Raw genomic sequence first — 20,872 nt, 5'->3', positions numbered from 1 at the left:
CCGCGCTCAATACCACCGCTGATGGAGCGGTGTGTGGCCATGTCACACCGCGCCTCGTCGCCGGAGCCGCTGTGCCAGACAGCCCGGTTCCCCTACCGGACTGCTTCCTGAAGCGCTGAGCCGCCAGCGTCCAAGCCCGAACCCCAACCGGGGGGCGCGGCGGACCCAGCGCGCTTCGCCAACGCCACACGGAGTTCCCAGGCGATCACTCATCCAAGTATCCGTGCCCGGCGCTGCTTAACTTTCGTGATCTGACGGGAACGAGTGCACTCAGCGCGGCATGGGCGTACCCTATGGGGTACCATGGATGTACCCGCTCAATGAACTACGCGGACCCGCGACTGAAGTTGTACCGATCAAGACAATTGTCGGCGAATCGACGTATCACCTCGCCGAATTTCTGGACCTAACCCGTCCACCCGTTTTCGGACGAGAGAAAACTCGACACGGTATGGTACACCACACTCGGCCCTCCCGTCTTCAGCAAACCTCGACGCCTTGTCCCCGACCGACTCAAGCAGGTGAAGACGGGATTTGAGGTGACGATGGAGCAAGGAGTGATACGACCATCGAAGAGTCCATGGGCATCTCCGCTGCATGTCACACTGAAGAAGGATGGCTTGCGGCGACTACCGTGCGTTGATCGGCCGCACCGTACCCGACAGCTACTCGCCGCCGCATATCGAATACTTTGCTCAACATCTGTATGGTAAACGTATCTTTTTTAGGATCAACCTCGTCCGCACTTACCATCAAATTCCGATCGCGTCCGAAGACGTTGAAAAAACTACGATCACGACTCCATTTGGACTTTTCGAAGCAGTCAATACGATATTTGGACTTCGGAACGCCGCACAAACGTGTCAGCGATTCGTTGACGAAATCACGAGATTCCTAGATTTCGTCTACGCATACATTGACGATTTTCTAATAGCCTCGGAAGACGAGAAGCAACGTTGCAAACACTTGCGAACGTTATTTAACCGCCTAAACGACTACGCAATCACATTCCTCGGATACCCGGTAAACACCGATAGAATAAAACCGTTAGCCGAGCGCGTGGAAGCTGTGGTAAACGTTCCGAAGCCTGCGACTGTCAAACAACTACGTAGGTACTTCGGTATGATTAATTCTCCGACGGCTTCATACCGGGGGCCGCGAAGATATTTCAACAACTGAACGACTTACTAAAAATTGTAAAAAAGGGCAACGCGCCCATCGAGTGTTCGAAGCAAACTGAAAACGCCTACCGCGAGTCGAAACGTGCCCTCGCTGACGCCACGATGTTGACGCATCCGGTACCAGGCGTGCCCGTCGGCCTCGCGGTAGACACGTCCGATTACGCGATAGGAGCGGTTCTACAACAGCGCGTGAACGATAAATGGCAGCCGCTGAGATTCGTTACAAAATCCTTGACCCCCGTGCAGCAAAAATACAGCGCATACGACCGCGAACGATTTGCGATGTACACCGCGGTTAAACGCTTTAGACACACTGAGGAAGGGAGAAATTTCGCGATATATACCGACCATAAAGCCCACACGTACGCGTTTAATTAATATCCAGACAAGTATTCGCCGCGACAATTTCGACATCTCGACTATATCGGACAGTTCACGACCAATATTAGGTACACAAAAGGTCTAGATAACAATGCAACCGGCGCTCTATCTCGCATCGAAGACATTGTCAACTCCAGCACATATGCGTTATGATTAAAAAAAATACGTTTTCCTGATTACGACGTAGAAATACTTCGCGACGTGACGAACGAAGTCTTACGACCGTATGTACGCAATAACCTTTGTAAATTAAACAACACAAAAAAAAACGTTATCACTGGTAAGGGGGTGATGTTGCGGCACATGAGTCAACGTAAAATTCGAATCGGGAGAGACTCATATTATTGTGCCTTGGAATACCAACATTGTTTTAGTTTTCAAGGTCTAAAGGCAAACGAACTCCGAACAAAATATTATTGCCGTTATTTGTAATCTTTAACCGGAGTTACATATATACTCTAACTTTAAACTTTTTATAATAACATCTGTCGATATAAATATACGAACGTGCTCTCTAGGACAGTCGAATAGTTAAATAGCTAAAAAGATATCTTAAATTTAATATTGTAAGACTTGTGGTATGAATGGCAAGGAAAGATAAGGAAACGTTTACAAGTTTTTAGGCTTTTGTTAGTTTTTATTTAGCAATAATACTGATATATATACAAAAATACAAATATATATGTCGGAGATGAAAGGAAAGCCGAAACCGTTCCTTGGAAATTTTGGGAACATCCTCTAGTACTCTAGCCTGGATTTTATCATAGCTGTAATTGTTCGAGATTTGTAATAGCGAGATTGGGTTCGAGGTGACAATTGGTCGCCGAACGTAGCCACGGTCACGGGATGTACGTTTTGCCTAACGGAGGTCTGGAGTGGTTGTATGGGTTTTCCGAGAAATGTGGTTGTGGCGGCATGCGGCCTCGGAAGCGGGCCTAGCCACGTGTGATACAGTGGGTCATACATTGTATTACTAATCAAACTCCAGGCAGAAACCGCCTAACAACGGCGTTTGGAACTTTCTCGATGCTTCCAACGAGTCTGCCTAGCAACGGCGTTTGGAACCTTCTCGATGCTTCCAAACGGGTATAGAAAAACAAATGCAATCGTACAGCGAGAAAAATCTCCACGAGGCTGGCATTCTTCTTGCGACTGCTTTGGAGAATGACACGTCGAGTTTTCAACCATCGTATTTCTGTGCTTAAGATCAGTCTACGCTTAGTAAAGAGTTATCCCGTTGGCCGTGGATTCGTTTGAACTCAAAAATATTGTTAATAGCGTTCATTAAACTTATTGTTCGTAAATCATACTATTCATTGAACTTACTATTCGTTAAACTTATTATTCATTAGACTCATTATTTGTTAAACTTATTATTCGTTCAACTTATTATCCACTAACTTATTATTTGTTAAGCTTATTATTCACTAGACTTATTATTTGTTAATCTTTGTAGTAGACTTGTGTATACGTGTAAATATAATCTCGGTTGTGTAAAACAATGATTAATTCACGTCAAGAGTTGTTACGCGCCAAAAATTCCAACCATAACCCGACATATACATAAAACAATATATATAACAAACAAAAAAAGAGTCTCGCAAGAGTAGCGATTATTCAGGATCGAAGTATCCAAGCTCCAACCAGTGTGCTCCTGTGTCCCTCGGGGATTCTCCCGGCTGGCGGTTCAACAGCAACCTCGCGGCCATTGTTTCTCCTGGGGAAAGATCGATGTTCACCAGACATCCTGACCGTCTCAACATAGTAAGCTGGGCAACGCGATGTCTTAGCGCTTGATCCACTTGGTCACGTATGCCTGGCAGGCAGATCTTTCTGGTCCATGGTGCTGTCACGTAAAATTACACAAAAGAACAACAAAAAAGAATAAAAAAAAGAAACTTTATTTTTCTTCTAACACTTGGTTTTACAATCTACCTCCGAGCTCTAAGCGTGACCTTTTAAGACTGAAGCTCTTATGATTTTTTGACTTTCGATCGGATCCGATCACTTTCTTTTGTCATCCCTCAACATCCCCACCGTCCATGCATTTGCTAGGCGTCCGCGGCCGTTGTCACGTGCTCTTTCTTCTAGAACCTTCGGTGGAAGGACCGTTGGGATGTTGATGGTTCATTAGGCACTTCAGCGATATACATTGTCGCCGAGTGCCGCCACATCTTTATCTCCGATTTTAAAGTGAGCCGGTCGTGACAGTGCCATCGTCACAAACTTCTGTGGCAACAATCGAATCGAACTGAGGCTTTGGTGGGTTTCTATCCCCCAGTCAATTAAAAAATCGGTGTAACCCATTGCGGTTTGTAGCAAAAGAATAGTTTTGTCTCAAAAGCTAGCACTTTTGAAATTTCGTTGGGAGAAGCGTTAAGCATGCTTGGTCTCAAACTTTTGGTCTTCGGCCAGTACGCCATGGGTTGCGCGAGCATCTCCCAATTGAGCGTTTTGGTAATTTTGGGCCATCCTTCCATGTGGACCCAAATGGTAGTAAGCGTCTCGACTTGCACTACTTTAACATGAATTTTTTGAAAATTTTAGCGAAAGAAAAGATTTCAATTATTTATAATTGTACGAAAAAGATTGGAATATTCTATAATGTTGTTTTAATCAGTTGTTTACTATTGTATTATCATATATATGCGATATTGCTTCGTTTACACGTTATTACCGTAATCATGGCAAATAACATGTAACGAATATAACCTAAACAGGTAGAAAAACATGAATTAGATGTTGCTATTAAGTACTACTAACTAAGGGCAGGGTATAATATTAAAGGGATGAGAGACATAGAGGAACTTTTTATCTCCTTGTGGTGCACCGTTATGTAGCTCTTTAATGTAGTAAATAATAAGTACTCTTGCGTTTGTGGTACATCGACTCGTCGCTAGGTGACCTATAAGATATTTGCTTTCTCGCTAGTTGTAGCAGAGGTAGTACGTTGCATTATACACGGGAAACAATACGTATCTAACGTACTTTCTTCGGTAGTGCATATACTAAAATTGGAATGATGCAGAGAAGTGTTAGCGTGGCCCCTGCACAAGGATGACACGTAAAATCGTGAAGTATTCCATTGTTAATAAAAAATAACGTTTTGTACGGTACAACCGAATCGGACGCGCAGTAGTGATAAACATATAGTGTGTGTGAGTATGTGCGCGGCAGTATTTCTGTATATGTAATTGTTATCTATGAATGTCTTGTAAATCACATGTTAAATAAATACAAAAATTTTTTATTTTATCGTCTCTACATGTAATGAAAGTGTTCCTACATATTTCTTTCGGCGATTATGATACACAGTTCTCAACACGTAATATGCATTCGGCGTAACCAGAATCTAATATGATAAATAGTTAATGTTTTATTTGAGACGACTTAAGCTTGTGAAAGAAGAAGTCATATAGATTTTTCGTTTTTCTGCAATTATGAGGTTTCTCGGAGTGAAACATTTATTTCGCGAATACATCGTACCCCGCTGACTTACATTAGGGTTCCAAGTACTCGTACCTTAGAAATAATGGTTCCAGTAAACTTGCGACCTCGGGTTTCAGATCACCAAATTTATTCTGCGGTGATCGAACATCCGGAATACGAATGATTCTAATAAACGACTTCCGTTCTCGGGAAAATTCAAAATGTCAAAAATTCACCCTTAGACTGTAAACGTTTTTACGGTACTCTAACTATAACTCTAACTCCGACTTTCGTGTCCGATGTATTTTTCATTAGGTAACACTTGTTAGAAAAATCCCAAAAAATTCGTATGATATTTTCAAATGTTTTGGATTAAGGTTATCATAAACTTTTATTAAATAATTCTTTTTAAGCAGGAGGTTGGAAAGTTTTTCTACCTGCTCCCTTGCGAGAAATTCAACTCGGTCAAAATAACTTGGACATGAAATATTTACCTCTACAGTTCAAGGGTTAAATTTTCTTCATCTCTTACATTCTTGTACACTGTTTTCCTTGAACAATACGACAGCAGATTATTACATCGCGACTGATGGCACAGGCAAACGAATAATCTTCTACATTAACGAAAATAGCAAAAGCAGTTGAACACTTTCATGAAATTTTAGATAAATTTTTCGCACTTTTCATAAACGTATTAGTATGTGTCATACGAGGCACGAAATTTCATAAGCATTCTAATGACACTCGAAACTTCTAAATGTTTTATATAACATATATAACATATACGTAAATGCAAATACGTAAATGGAAAATCCAAATACCTTTACGAGCTACCATAATGATGGATGAGAGACATAAAGGAACTTTTTACCTGCTTGTGGTACACCGTTATGTAGCTCTTTAATCTTTACATCTGTGTTTAATTATGCTTTATGAACGATCGGTAGAGTACGTTAAAAGGAGGACTGTCAAATGTTATTAATTTTATGAGTTAATACTTCGAATATAATGATTGAACGATGAAATTTTTATGCAAAATAGATATATCGATTGTAATGTTGTTGTAAAACAGAATTACATATTATTACGCAATTAGTATTGGGTTGCTCGGAAAGTTCGTGCCGATTTTTAGTAGGTGGCATTAGGATAGACCTGAGTATATCAGAATGATTAAAAACAAAGGACATATGTACATTTTCTAAATTTTGAGATTTCAGGCATCTTCAGAAAAAAATTACGATATAATAATTTTTGTTAGTTCTATACACTCTTAAATACGGGAGAAAACAAAGTGCACTATAAGTGTTAATAAGTATTTTTTTGTTCAATCAAAGAATCAAAAGAATTTTGATTCAAAAAATTTATCACAAGTTTTATTTTACATAATTCATCTGTATTGTTAGCCGAATTATTATCTGCAAAATGCAAACATCTAGATATTTGCAGAAATTTTTTCAACGGCGTTGTTTTTCTAAAAATTGGAGTTTCTATAACTGCTCTCTTAGACCAATTCATGTTTACCAGGAATCTCTGTATAGTTACAGAAAAGAAAATTTAATGTTTATTTATAGTTGAGAATACATAAGAAATTTTTATATAAGTTACGAATTGGTCCTACAACTCTTTAAATTTGAAGGTGCACATTATTGGCATTATATGATATAATAAAAAAATCTATGCCGGAAGATGATTCTCTTTGTAATATTCTTATATTATATATTAGTCATGACTTTGTGATATTCAATCCTATTTTTATAAACCTATCTTTTGTTCAACTAGATTTTTACTACTCACATCTTAATTCTGCTGAGCTTATATATGGATAATTGTAAACAAAAGGGCATCCAGCCAGTAATACAATACATTGGTATTTATGTATGGTAAAGAAACACCGCACGCGTTACTCGTTCGTAAAAATCTAATCCAACGCAATACCAAGGAAACGAGCAAAAAATTAAAAAAAAGAGAAGCTTTTTGGCCAAAAATCGGGCCCCCTTTGCTCGCATGTGAAATTGGCACATATGTGGTTGGACTAGATTTTTATGAGCAAGTGGAGTAAGCGAGCAACGCGTGAAAATTTCTTTCAAATAAAAACTAAGATATAAACGCGACTATTGCGTCGATTACGTCCATGCCTGCAGTCACATGTATTTACACATAGGCAGAATGGAATGTACGTAGTAATAGTAATATATTATTATTAATAACTTTTTGAAGAATAATGAGCAACGACTAAAACTTTCTGGAGATTACTCGAGAGAATATTCTTAACAACATATGTCAAGGTTAACATTTACCATATTTTTCATTTTTGATCGGCAATTCTAACATATGATACAAGACTTACAATCGCGCCCAATTAGGGAATTATATGTATATCGCGCCATATACATATGTATATATTTGAGTTCGTAAAAGGAAGGACTCTGTCAGGAATTTATTCAAGAAAAATAGACGAAGTGATTTGATTATTTTTTTATTACAGAGAGGATACCTTACATATTATTTAAAAAATACCGAATTTATATATTAGCGAATGTGAATGACGCATTAATTTTGGTATATATAGCAGTGCGAACAAAGTTGCACTGCTACGCTGTTAGCATAATTCACCTTCACAATCGTACAATTTGAAAAAAAGAAAGAGTTTTATTAGATTCTATCTCATTCGCTACTGTATTAGTGGGGCCGATTTTTAAATTTTTGCAGATTGACAAAATTATGCTATTTTTCACGAAACCGTGACATTTTACGTAAAAATTGTTTCCTTTATTAGTTAATAAAAATTTGAAATTTTTAATAAAAAATGTGACTTGACATGCCAAAAATAATCCATCAGTTATATGTATGTATCAAATTTCGTGAAAAATTATTGACAATTTCAATTTGTTTTCAATAATAAAATAAAATATCTGCCATATTCTATTAATTTCTATGTACGTCTAAATAAGCCAATAAAAATATTTGTTTTTTGAAAGTCACAAAGTATGTTCCCTTTTAAGTAAATGAGAGATAAGAAAGAAAAGCGTTTGAGGTATGTCATACTCATACTTTGAAGAACCTCGATAAAATAATTGATAATAGCGACAATGGATACTATACTACCTGTGGGCTCATCTGGAAGATCATATACTAGTTTGCTGATTATTCCATTATTGGAAATTTCCAAAGGTATCCACTACAAATCCAAGAATCCAATCCTCCTAGATTGCAAATGGAACTGGTGGAAAGAAAGGAGAATGTACGTAAGTATATCCACCGATACACTATCAGAAATTCAACAATAAAATTTTATTACTGTTCTATCTCAAAGTAGCACACCTCACTTGTTATGTAATATACAACACATTCTCGATTATACTGTCAACACAACCACTATTAAATCCTAGATTTAGAGATCTTTATTTCATTCTTAGACACAAGTCTTTCATAAGTCAGAAGGTATCGTACTTTCGCAACACACGAACACCTTAGAAACATCATTTTTATGTATCCGGTCCTAACAATGTCCTCAGAAGAATTTACAATTTCTATGCATATTTTTAGCGTAAATGAATATTCTGATACACTGTTTGCCCCAAAATTTTTAGTATAGGGTTTAGATACATGCCCCCAATCAAATCATTTGTTCATAAACTTTACAAAAAGATGCTGGTAACCTAAAAAGGATCAATCAATCAAGTCACAACGAACAAGATTATGTCGCCTATTTTAAATAACTACTATACTACTTTTTGAAAAATCAGTTGGAATTTAGACAATAATCGAAAATACTATTTAGGACCATAGAATATAGAGGAACTGGTGCATCACCTTTTTACTATTTATCTGTTTCTTTATACACGTTAGGGACTGCGTTTTTGCTCGACTAAACAGTAACTTTAAACACGAAATGAACGCGACTGTCAAACGTGAATTGTGGAGAATTTCTTGTAACCGAATGCATTTAAGCGAACTTGGAATCTTTCCATAAAGTAGAGAATAAAAGGAAAAAAAGAACAGCCAACCACTGGTAATCAAATTCCAAGAAAAACATAAAACAAAATCAGAGGAAAAATGCAAGAAAAAAGTTCGAAAAACGTTTCTAATACAAAGAATGAATTTTCAACTGACATTTTTAAGAAGACACTGTTTGTAGCATGCCAATCAATTGCAGAAGTGAATTGGGTTTTATCCAATCGTGTTGAATGAAAATCATGTAGATACAGAACTGTCTGTACATAAAAAATTAATGTTTGGGTATATAGAAGTTGATTGTTTATATTTATATAACAAATATTAATGAAATGAAGTTATTTGGTCGATTAAAATGATATAGTAATTTAGTATAAAAATAATAGATTTTAGAAGTAATACGTTTAGTCATTACATCTTACATGTTCAGCATATGTTGTCAAAACTGAAATTCTTTCTTTCTTCCTTTGTTGTGTCTTCGTTGCTTTAACATTGCTGCAAGTATCTCTCTTGAGAGAAAAGATCCATCGATCTGAGTAGAGGAACGGCTTCTTCATATTATTAGGACTCATACCTCCAATCTGAGTTCATCGCATTGTCCAAGGTCTCGTCATCCCGCTTGTAATCTATCAAAAAGATTATATTATTTGTTGCATAGTACATCTTCCAAGCCTGCGTAGATATGAGCATACATTTTGTTATAAAATCTTAAATTAGGTAAAATTTTGTATTCTTTGATATATGATTTGTTTATGTAAAAACTGTATTCGTATTAATTTAGTTCTAATTCCATCCCATTACATCCGTTATAGATATCAAATAGTCTCGTAAAGTATTTATTGAGATCTAATACTGTGTCAGCATGTTAATTTACTTTTGAAAATCTCACTTTTATTCATAAAATTAATAATTAACCAAGAATTTGCACCAGTGACAAATTATCGAGTCAATTCAAATAGAGTATAATCAAAATAAATGAAACGTTATGTTAGAAATATATATATTAACAAAGAATACTTTACTTAAGGGTAACATAACGATCATTCCCTATGTGCATATTTTAGATATTCGCTTATAATTTATCTAAGAACGTCTTGAAAAATAACTCAAGTAAATCACGCAAAAGAGTAAGAAGCATTAGAAATAGATAGAGAATTTATCGATATCTATCGAGAATACGTATAGTGTACACGGGTTACGTTCGGAATAAAATAAATTTGACTCGTGCCACCTACGAACATATGACTCGTATAAATAAAAAAGATAATCTTTCTCGATGATTTCCTAAGAGATGGAATTAGAATTAAATACTAAAAGCATTCGCCATCGCAGCATCTTCGCAACGGTATTATCATAATCGACGATTGCAGGAACATTTTTGTTCGTAGTCTTTTATCATAAATTTTCAGCGTCGCAATAACCGACAATAGATAATGCGCGCAATAAGCGCATTCTGTTTTCAGTTTTTTTCATTATAACTATTTTTTTTTTTGCTTTAACGAGCAAAGAGTAAATGGCGCACGCGTTGAACATACCTTCTGTTTAAATTCAAAGCACCGCCAGCTTTGAGCGCAAACGCAATTTGTAGCACGTTATCCGCATATCGAAGCTTGCATTATTCACCAGAGTCGCATCTACAGGCCACACGCATAGGTAAGCGACTTGATATCGTCTCTTCAATAATCTGACGTTGATATGCCACCAGGATTAGAGTGCGCTGTGTTTACGCGCGATTCGTCGCATAATTCAAGATTACGCTGTCTAAGTACAAGTCATGTAGATTCCATCAAATGCTAAATGACGTTCTGCATTTTTGTATTTTTAAAAGTTTAATAAATACATGTAACGTACATTTCGTTTACATTTTCATATTTCTTAAAATATTATGTTCAAGTAAAATGTAACTTGAAATGCTTTTATTATTTCTAAAAGCATTAGATTAAGGATCGAGATCAAGAAGTTTATAATATCTTCGATGAATTAAAATATTTTTTCATTCAGATTTTTCATGTTACTTTATTTATTTAAACTATACCAAGAAGCGATCAAATTTAATAAAAATCCTACAAAATCATTTTGTAACTATTATGTTTCTATAAACAGATGTTTCTAAATTTTGTTATTAATAAAATATCATACGCGTTATAATACATATATATTAATTGTAATTTTGGAAATATACAAAAATACAATATATATAATAAAAGTCCAATTAAATTTCAGCAATTCTACGTTGTACAGAAAATTTTTTACATATATTTAATACAACAATAAGAATACTATAAACACCTGATCTCAATTTAAAATATATCGGTATTTAGGTTTGCACGCTAAAAATCTGTGATATATTTATTTGATAATATTTAATTACACTGAACTATACTTTGGACGCTTTAAAGAAAGAAAGAAAGGAAGACAAAAAGAAAGAAAGGACGATTTTGCAATGCAAAACGTCATTCTAATAATGATTATGTGTACCACGTATGAACGCGCGCTAATACCTAGTTGCTTCGCCGAAGGACGAGAAACAAGTAAATCACGTTTCACTTGATCTTGCGTATAAATTTCTTCGATGACTTCCTTTTAACATCCACTTGTCAGCGTCGCATGTTTCAACGAAGAGCAGAAAAAGCTTTAGTGAAGAGAAGTTTACTTGAAAAGTATAAATAAAAGTGTAGTGAATAGTCGAAGGTAAAAAATAAAATCTTCAATTACTTTGCGTAAGATTCAAATAGAGACTATGTGAATAACAAGGTGTATATAAAGAAATTGTTACGAGGAGTATGTACTTGAAAATATTTAAGCTAAGAGGCTTAAAGACATACGTTTGAATTTTATTTTTCATTCTGTGAGGTACATTGATAACTTCTGCAAACACGTTTTTTTGCTTTATTAATGAACATTTAAAACATTATCCAAGTTCTTACGTGTAAAAAAAGATTATACAGCATTTTCTGTTTAATAGCCTAAGTCACCATTTTGTTGATGCTAAATGTTACAAACTTATAACGAAATTATCTATCCTACTAATATGTAATCATTATGTGACTTAAGATAGATAAAAGATGTTTCAATCCATTCTAGGAAATTGGATTGTATATACTACGAGAGAAAAACATGGAAAATATCAGAAAAAAACTACGAAACACAAATCGCACAAAAGGAATATATCCACTATCTGCTGGAAAAAATGAACGATATATAAAATTCCTTGATTCCACATTATAATGTTTACTTCAATCAGAAATTCAATCTTCTTTTTTTTCTCTTCAGGTGATCATTGTTGCTTATTTCCTTAGCCATTCATTATGTTGCTCATTGATGCACTTTTTATTCTTACCGTACCTTAAGTTAGTGTGTTAAACGTTAGATTGTATCTATATCATTATATCGTGTCTATATCATTATACATATTATCGTATGTAATGGTATGGACTCTGTATGTCAGACGCAGGGCAGTTCCTAGGTATTCGATTCCGTAAGCGAATGACCACCACTAAAGAGGCATTTTTTTAAGGGAGCCTTTTCGCATGCGCTTAGTATTTGCTTTAGTACGCTTTTAGTACCTCGGTGGCATCGCGTCTGCCGGACCTGGGAAGCTAAAAGGTCAAAAAATGAAAAATCGCAGTATTAATTTCTTCATCGCCTTGCGGCGCAACAAGCTGGAAAGTATAAGATGTAACACTGATATGCGCGAATACATTTTACCAAAAATTCCTTCTCTTTCTTACAGAAAGGCCAGTGCTGCCTTCACACTGCCGCCTTTCAATACCAAATATCACACTACGTATAGATTTTATCGATCGAATCTCCTCGCAACGCATGTAACACACATTTGCCGGATAACATACAACTTTCAGACCTGGATAAAATATTTATCAATCGTTTCTATTAATTTCGTACTTTTGTTCTTTATACGATAGCTAATATCTTGTTCTTTCTATGTGACAAATATATGTAGTCAGGTATTCTGTATTTGTTACTTCATTCATCAGCCAATATAAACAAGGATAAAATACATCTTGATATTTATATTTCCAGATAATTGCATGTAAATTCTACAAATAAAAAAGTAATAAGCTATAATTCAAAACTGAAGACATTTGATTAACATATGCAGCCCATAATTATTAAAAAAGAAAAGGCTAAAAAAAAAAGAAAAAATGTATACAGTGTTTTATCACACAATGAAAATAGATTGAAATAGAATAATGGTCTTGATATTATCAATGTATTTTCCCAAATTCAAAGGTACTTGAAACAATTAAACACTTTGTACATTAATATTGTATATTAATTATTTGCCAAACATATCTACAAAGAAATGTTAAAATATTTGTCATTTTGTTAAGAATTTATTGTTCTAATTCAAATTTTGTTAATGTATGTTAAGTATAACTTAATTTCTGAACAATTTGAAGTTTATAGAAGTATAGTGACTAGAAAAGAAACTAAATTGAGTAATGTTTGTATTCTTTATAGTGATCTTATAGTGATGCGATGAAGATTATATACGTATATAGAAGCTATCGTTTGAAAATTGAAATATAAATACAAGATAAGCGTTAATGTGTGTGGTACCGTAAGAGTGCATATACATAAGCGAAATACCGATCAGACTCAGGTCTGATAAGTTGTCACATGTTTAAAGCTGCCTTATCGTCACAGCCAGGCGTTTCTCGCTATTGTCGCAAAAGCGTATCGACGACAGTTCAAACGTTCACGAATATTTCCGAAGTATGTGCTCGAGCATTCCAAAATAAATTTTCTGAATGATCATTGAAAATGTTCCTCTAGCTGCTCGATCATTTGCAATAATCTTGGCAAAAGACGCAATAGCAAAAGAACGCAACGCAATTTTCGTGCAACAACCAACCCGGGCTGGGCTGTTTTCTTCTCAGTGTACACGTATGTCTCGAAACGTGATACGCATTTTTCGTAGTACGGTGTTCTTTCAAAAAAATGAAAACCGATGAGGTTTCGAGGCACGGTAAGACCGATGGCATGCATCTTCAGAATTCAGAATACATGTTTAACGGCGCAGTGTGTCGTAACGTATTATTATTACGGTTCATTTGCCAGCATTCTACCGAACTGTTGTTCGATTAATCGCAAATATCTCGAATCACGTACACGCTGATTTCGCGTAACTTTTACCGCAGAGTACATAAAAGAAAAGAGGTAGTATTAAGTTAAAATGATTTTCTCTAGACAAGTATAAAATACGAACTTAATACCGTTTTTCTTTCGAACGTAATTAAATATTTCTCTGTATTTTAACTCATTCCTTTTAAGAATAGCTTCATAGCTATTGATATGGAAACATAAAACAGTCTGTAATATTAACTGCATAAATAATTATAAAATGAGTCCTTTTGTGATCTCTTAACTGATACATTACATTGTTCTTAACAAAATTTCGTCACCTAATAATCCTCTCAATAATAGAAACTGAAATCCTTATATTTGATTAGATATTTTTTTTAGATACTTGATACAAACATATGCAAGAATTAACATGTACTCTGCACTAATAAATTTTTTTTTAGAATTTCATAAATCCTTTATGAATCAAACTTATAAGATATCGAGTATATGCCTTATATTTTATCTTAATTTAATTTTTGTTTAACTTATAACTTATATATATGAGTGTTTGAATAATTAATACTTAATAACTGTTTTAAATTGAACCTCAAGTTTAAAACTTCTTATACGTATATGAGCAAAATAACAGAGCTATCTACTTCACATAAGTAATTTTATAATAATATTATCTTAGAAAATGTGTGCGCGTGTGAGTATTTAAAAATAGGATATATTCGCTATCATTATACTATTATGTTAAAAAATCATTAAATTTACAGATAATAGTTAATAAATATATTACTTAAATAAAATGTTCAACTACCTCTGTTCTCTTTTACACTCGACATTAGAAAAGTCGCAGAATGACTTATTTCGTATAACGTATTTCATCGACAATAGAAATCAATCTTGTGCCGTTATATGCACAAATATACGCTTTCTATGATCAAGAAATATTTATATTCTCGCGCTAAGTGTCACACCTTATACTTTTACAGAAAATGTTTAACCTATTTCGATCCGCATAAAAACGTAAGCACACTGAGATCAGTGTTCAATCAATCGAAATGACATTGCGCAAAAAGAGCGTGGTCGCTTGAACAATGAACGATCACTCGCATAAGTTAATATCGCTCTTTAACGCCGTGTGATCAGTATCACTTTAGAAAACGCATTGGTGTAAGTAGTGTAACATATTAAATAATAATAATAACAACAATAAGACTTACCGTCCGCCACCACGTGGAGGACCATATGCATCTGGTCTGTCGTACCCTTCGGTATAGCTAAAACAAAAATTAAGATTATTATAATAACTAATAATAGTTGAGATCAGCCGGATTGAATATTTCTAAATATTTCAGTATGGAAAAGACATTTTGATATGTAAATACCTTGCCAAAAAATGATATATGAGAAATAATAAATATAAAATCGAATAAACTAATTTAGATTACAATAGGAATGAAACAACAGAAGATTTATTGAAAATAAGTGGAATTTCGAAAAAAGAAGAATATTTATGTACCTTAAGTGAACCGCGATTATTTCAAGTTGATGATTTGTCAAAAATAATTTTATTTTCATACATGATAATGATTTACAAACACATAACAAAGATTTAAAAAGAACTATATGCAACAAATATAAAATAAATAAAAGTAATGGAGAATAATCATTAATTACTATTTATATATTGATATTTTAAGTAGTAAAATGAATGTAACTTTCCTACTTACCCTCCACCAACAGGTGGATATCCACCACTAGGGACAGCACTGCCAGGTCTTCTACTAAACATGTCTGCTTGTGGTCCAGGACCAGTACTATAACTAGGTGCCCCAGTGCTGTAGCTGGGTCCAGTACTCATTGGCCTGTTAAATGGAGGTATATCATTAACAGGGGGACCATCCCTCCTGTCGTAGGCCATCGAAGCTCCCTGACTTACCCCCCCGGGCCCACCCATCATATCCCCAGGCCCGCCCGGATAACCCCTGTCATACACAATTGGAATATGTTAACTTATTTTCACTCTATCCTTATAATGCACCAAAATGTTGCTCAAGCATAATTAATTGATCTTGTAATGCACTTGCAAATTTTAAATTAGTATAAGCATTACAGGTTAGAATAAAAATAAAGTTTCAATTCACATAATTGTTATGCTAAAATACTTCAAAATGCTGCAAGAGACTTATTCTTTTACAGTGCATACTTATTTTAAATTGTTAACATTAATCTGAACTTCTCCAAGGTTAAATTTTTTGTCCTTACATATTTAGAACCAATATATATTGTGTATAAAAACTTATAAAAAATATGTATCAATTTTATTAATAATTGTTAATCCAAATCTTTAATATCTAATTTACTACTTTAAATGTTACTATTATATAGTTATTGAATTATATTAATAAAAATTACCAATGTATTAATATACTAATTCATATTAAATAATAAAATTAAATCTAGTGTTGTAAAATGAATGAAATATATTACCAGTGACTTTCATCATATCCTACATCTGTGTAACCCGTCCCATACCCGGTAGTGGCAACTGCACCACCACCGTTTCTCATAGGCCCAGTTGCAGCTCGATCATAATCATTTCTAGCTGTATAATCAACAGTACGATTTGCACCAAAATTATCTGTACGTCCATAATCCATTGGACCTGGGGCACCACGATTAAAGTCCCCAGTCATTCCACCTCCAACTACTGCAAAATGTATACACTCTATATCAGAATAATAGTTATTTTTATTGCAGCCTGGCTAAATCTATCCTATTTGTTAGATATTTAGTATTCACAAATAGCTCTGGATAGATAATAACACTTCAAATGAATATATGTAATCTTATTTCATGCATTCAACTTTGGTATCCAGAGCAAAAATCTAACAGTGTAACATTCATGATAACCCTTTTCATAAATAAAATGGCAAAAACAGTATTTATGGAATGACATATATATACATATAAACATATATATGTTATTTTATCTCATACATTTAATTGTTTAAAAACAAGGAAATAAAAAAAATTATGAATTTATGAAAAAATATGTTGCAACAAAAGTATGTTTAATTTAGATGCTATTAAAAAAAAAACAAATTTATACATTTATATTTCAAAACACCTTTGAAAATAGATATATTATATGGTCTTATTAAAAAAAGTGAAAATAATAGTAATTAATGATACAAAATATATGTATGTCAGATAAAAAAGGAGCTATTTTATTTTTCTTTGTAAATAACAATTCTACAATTGATCTATAATAAAAGCAATTTTAATATGTAAAAGTAAAATCTAAACATCAAAAATATGTATTTCAAATTTCAAAGATAAATACAGAAAATAAAATGAAATATAATATTGTAAATGAAAATAATGTTTAATTTAAGAAGAATAATATAAAGGGTTAATTATGAATATTACATTATCCTGGCTAAATAAAACACATACCACCGCTATTACCATAATCTGTTCTAGCTCCAAAATCTGCAGCACGACTGTAGTCAGTTCGACCGTAATCAGCTGTTCCAGTTGGTCCATATCCTCCAACAGCTCCAGTTGCTGGTCCGTATCCTCCTCCCATTCCAGGTGCCGTAGAAGTGTAACCCATTGCCGCGCTCCCCACATTTTGACCATATGCTCCACGGTCAGTGTATCCAGTCCCAAAATCAGCTCCACGTCCACTAAAGTCTCCAGCGCCACGATTGTAATCGGTGTACCCCGTTGCGACGCCACCTGCAGCAGATCCATCGTAACCAACGAGTTGGATCGGAAGAACTGTAAAGCATGCCGAGATATCCAATTTGTATTTTAGTCTGTATGAAAAATATATTTACTTTAATTGATTATTTTCTCATTGCAAAATGCTTTATGTTACATTTCATAAATTTATGTCCCATTATATATTTATAATTTTAAAAAGTTTATTAACTTTGATGTAGAATAATACATTCTAATTTTTCTCATAAATTTTAAAAAGATATGAATTATGTATATTTTTAAATGACAAAAGTTTGTTATACTGATTATTAAATATTACACAGAAGTGTAATAGGCAATGAGAAAATAGTTACATCAAAATAGAATATCATAAAATTAAATTTACCAACCTCTTCTATCATTGTATGGTCCAGGACGAGCGTCTCTACCACCGTCTCGTCCCCCCCTACCACCTCTCACTGGTCCACCTCTTCTGTCTCCATCCCTGCGTCCTCCTCCTCCACCACGTGATTTGCCTGTAGACTGTTCCACATTGATTGTTGCCCCTTTGAAGTTTGAATTGTGAAGAGCTTTGATTGCGGCAGCTGCATCTTCCTCACGTGCCATGTGGACAAACCCATATCGATTCATGACATCGCATTCCGTTACCTCACCAAAACGTAAAAATAATTGTCGCAACTCATCGTTGCGACAATTTTCTGGTAACCGACCCACAAATATTTTTGTCTTTCTCTGTAAAATTGAAACATACAGTTAATAACACTTATTCATGATATCTCTTTATATAATTATAATACATGCATTTATAAATACCAATTAATAAAGAAAATGTTAGATTCATTTTGTACCTCTAAAATCGACCATACCCCTGTTTGCAGAAAGTATGGTGTCTGTTTGAGATTTTATCTCGCTCAAAATTTTTGCTATTATTACAAAAATCATATAATAATAATAATGATATCATTGAGCTTATATATAATAATCACTAAACTGATATTTAATCTAACTAAAATTTGTAAATGATTAAGTTATAAAAGATTTGAATATTTAAAAAAATTACAAAAACACAATACCTTATGTACCTATAAACAAATTATGCCATTCAACTTATATATTAATCATTTATTTGAAAAAAGTAATGTACATGAAAAATAAACATTGAGGTCATCAAATAATACAAAATGGAAAACTATTTACTATTAGCATTGTTCTTACCGGTTGATTAGATGAAACCATTTTCTGAAAATAAAAAAATAGTATGATTAATTACAGTCTTATGTGTATTATTATTTTATTTTTAAATGATTACATTTTTACATTTTATTATAATAGTTTAGTCTATTAATTACAATAATGATTTGAAATATGATTTGTGAAATAATAATATTTTGCAATCATTTACATCTATTACTATTGCATATATTATAGTTATATGCATTTTTATGCGCATTGTACACTAGAATTTTAAATCAAGTATATTTAAAATTCATGTTATCTTCATAAGATGGCCAATTTTTTATAGTAATAATAATATCATAATAAGTTATATTTCAAATAAAAATTTACATTCTATATGATATGCTTAAGCAAAATATAGTTACAAAAAGTTTATAATAGAATTTTTTAATATATACAGCAACATTTAATAATTATATTTTGATTTCAATATTATTTATATTTTACAATAATGTCTAAAAAAGAAAATAAGCTTCCAAAATCGAATTATTTTAAATAACAGTATAATGTACTTAATCCGTGTTTAATGTTTTTTAATGTGATATATATAATTCCTATATACATATAAATATTTTTAATTGGTTCATTATTCAACATTGTATATTAAGTACGATGTAATAAATATACAACATTATATTTTATTTCTAAATTAAATAATAAATAAATATGAATCACTATACTTGATTTCAAAATTATAACCTTTTTGGATATATAATTTTGCTAAATTGTATATATGCATTTTGTTTGGATTTAATAATCAAACCATACACAGAATAACATAAAAAAATTAATGTCATGAAAGAAGCAAATAATAAATATCTAAGTTCTTATATGTATATACTTTAAAAATTAGTACCTTAGGAAGAAATGGTTACATGTAAGCATTAACATTTCCTTGAAATTTCCTAAAATGGAGAAACTACATTTCGAGAATATTAAAAAAAATGTATCAAACTTACATGGTCATTACTACACATTTTATAACTGTGTAAGAACAGGTGTCTTAAAATGCAAATAAGACAATTTTATTTATTTTTTAACAAATAAAAATAAAGGTAGTTGTTTTATAAAAATTTTATAAACTTTAAATAGCTGAAAAAAAAATTGAATGAAATTTGAAAAGTTGTGATATTTTTTCCGGTAAACGTAGAAGACGCTTATATACTGTTCAAGGCCATGAAAATTATCAGATATTATCAATAGAAAGGAAAACAATTTTATTCGTCCCATCGACCGTAATTATTATAATGAAATAGTACAAAACAAGTATATTATATAGACCGAATTTTTAAAATGTAGAATTGAAATACGACCTTGTAACCGAGAAAAAAAGATATCTAAAAACAACCGGCCCTTGGCGTGCCCTAGTAACTGACGATATGTAAATCTCTTCACCCCACTTAAGTTTCAAATTCCTCAAAAATATTTCTAATTGTCAAATAGCTTATTACAATATCACATTACTACTTACATGTGGCTGCGACGTTTTGGCGAAATTAAATTAAAGTAAAAGGGATAAAACTTTCGTGACGCTTTCAGCGAAACGAGATACGAAATGGCGTCAACGATTTCCACCTTGAACACTTTTGACGGCAAGCAATGAGTTCTGTACTACGTACTTGCCACCCTTAGTTCATTTAACGACAAAGTCACTAGATTATTTGTAAGACATATTTTCATGAATAAATATTCTTTTGTGAAAAATATAAATTCTTAACATTTAGTTACTTAAAAAACTTAAGCGATTTAAGAAACAAATTATTATATGGGGAAGATATACATTATAACTGGACAATTTTTATAACCTAATTAATGACAATAACATAACTTAGGAATTATATAATATAACTTTAACTCATGGATAT

General features: G+C 33.2%; 1 protein-coding gene, 1 non-coding gene and 1 pseudogene across 7 annotated transcripts; 1 reads left to right on the top strand and 2 right to left on the bottom strand.

Moving 5' to 3' along the window:
• Positions 1 to 176: 176 nt before the first annotated feature.
• On the bottom strand, positions 177 to 292 carry LOC138180473 (uncharacterized; annotated as a pseudogene).
• A 4,254-nt stretch (positions 293 to 4,546) lies between these two features.
• LOC138180476 (U6 spliceosomal RNA) lies at positions 4,547 to 4,654 on the top strand. The gene has a single exon (XR_011173321.1). It is a non-coding gene; the product is annotated as a U6 spliceosomal RNA (small nuclear RNA).
• A 2,813-nt stretch (positions 4,655 to 7,467) lies between these two features.
• LOC138180320 (uncharacterized) lies at positions 7,468 to 20,737 on the bottom strand. Of its 6 annotated transcripts, XR_011173261.1 has the most exons (9): positions 20,479 to 20,732; positions 18,987 to 19,010; positions 18,161 to 18,503; positions 17,514 to 17,828; positions 16,533 to 16,752; positions 15,773 to 16,027; positions 15,263 to 15,319; positions 9,368 to 9,571; positions 7,468 to 8,211 (listed from the first exon to the last, which is right to left on the bottom strand). XR_011173261.1 is itself a non-coding variant. In XM_069114078.1 (8 exons), the coding sequence occupies exons 2-8, from the start codon at positions 19,005 to 19,007 to the stop codon at positions 12,505 to 12,507; spliced, it is 1,209 nt and encodes a 402-aa protein (XP_068970179.1). In that variant the 5' UTR covers positions 19,008 to 19,010; positions 20,479 to 20,737; the 3' UTR covers positions 11,759 to 12,504. The 6 variants fall into 6 exon arrangements, 5 of the variants coding, with proteins under 5 accessions (XP_068970179.1, XP_068970180.1, XP_068970181.1 ...); XM_069114078.1 differs by lacking the exons at positions 7,468 to 8,211; positions 9,368 to 9,571 and adding an exon at positions 11,759 to 12,544 and having other exon boundaries at positions 17,514 to 17,786; positions 20,479 to 20,737; XM_069114079.1 differs by lacking the exons at positions 7,468 to 8,211; positions 9,368 to 9,571 and adding an exon at positions 11,759 to 12,544 and having other exon boundaries at positions 17,514 to 17,786; positions 18,221 to 18,503; positions 20,479 to 20,736.
• Between the last annotated feature and the right edge of the window lie 135 nt (positions 20,738 to 20,872).

Source organism: Bombus flavifrons, chromosome 5, assembly GCF_040668555.2.
Source record: "Bombus flavifrons isolate JBK064 chromosome 5, iyBomFlav1_principal, whole genome shotgun sequence".
Taxonomy (NCBI): Eukaryota; Metazoa; Arthropoda; class Insecta; order Hymenoptera; family Apidae; genus Bombus; species Bombus flavifrons.
This window is presented reverse-complemented; position numbering and strand designations above follow the sequence as displayed.

Excerpts from the sequence above, each read along its gene's own strand:
- LOC138180320 (XM_069114077.1), bottom strand. The coding sequence starts at position 19,007 with ATGGTTTCATCTAATCAACCG. Across the intron at positions 17,829-18,160 it reads ACCATACAATGATAGAAGAG|TTCTTCCGATCCAACTCGTT; the intron begins GTTGGTAAATTT and ends CATGCTTTACAG. Across the intron at positions 16,753-17,513 it reads TGGAGCTAGAACAGATTATG|TAGTTGGAGGTGGAATGACT; the intron begins GTAATAGCGGTG and ends TACATTTTGCAG.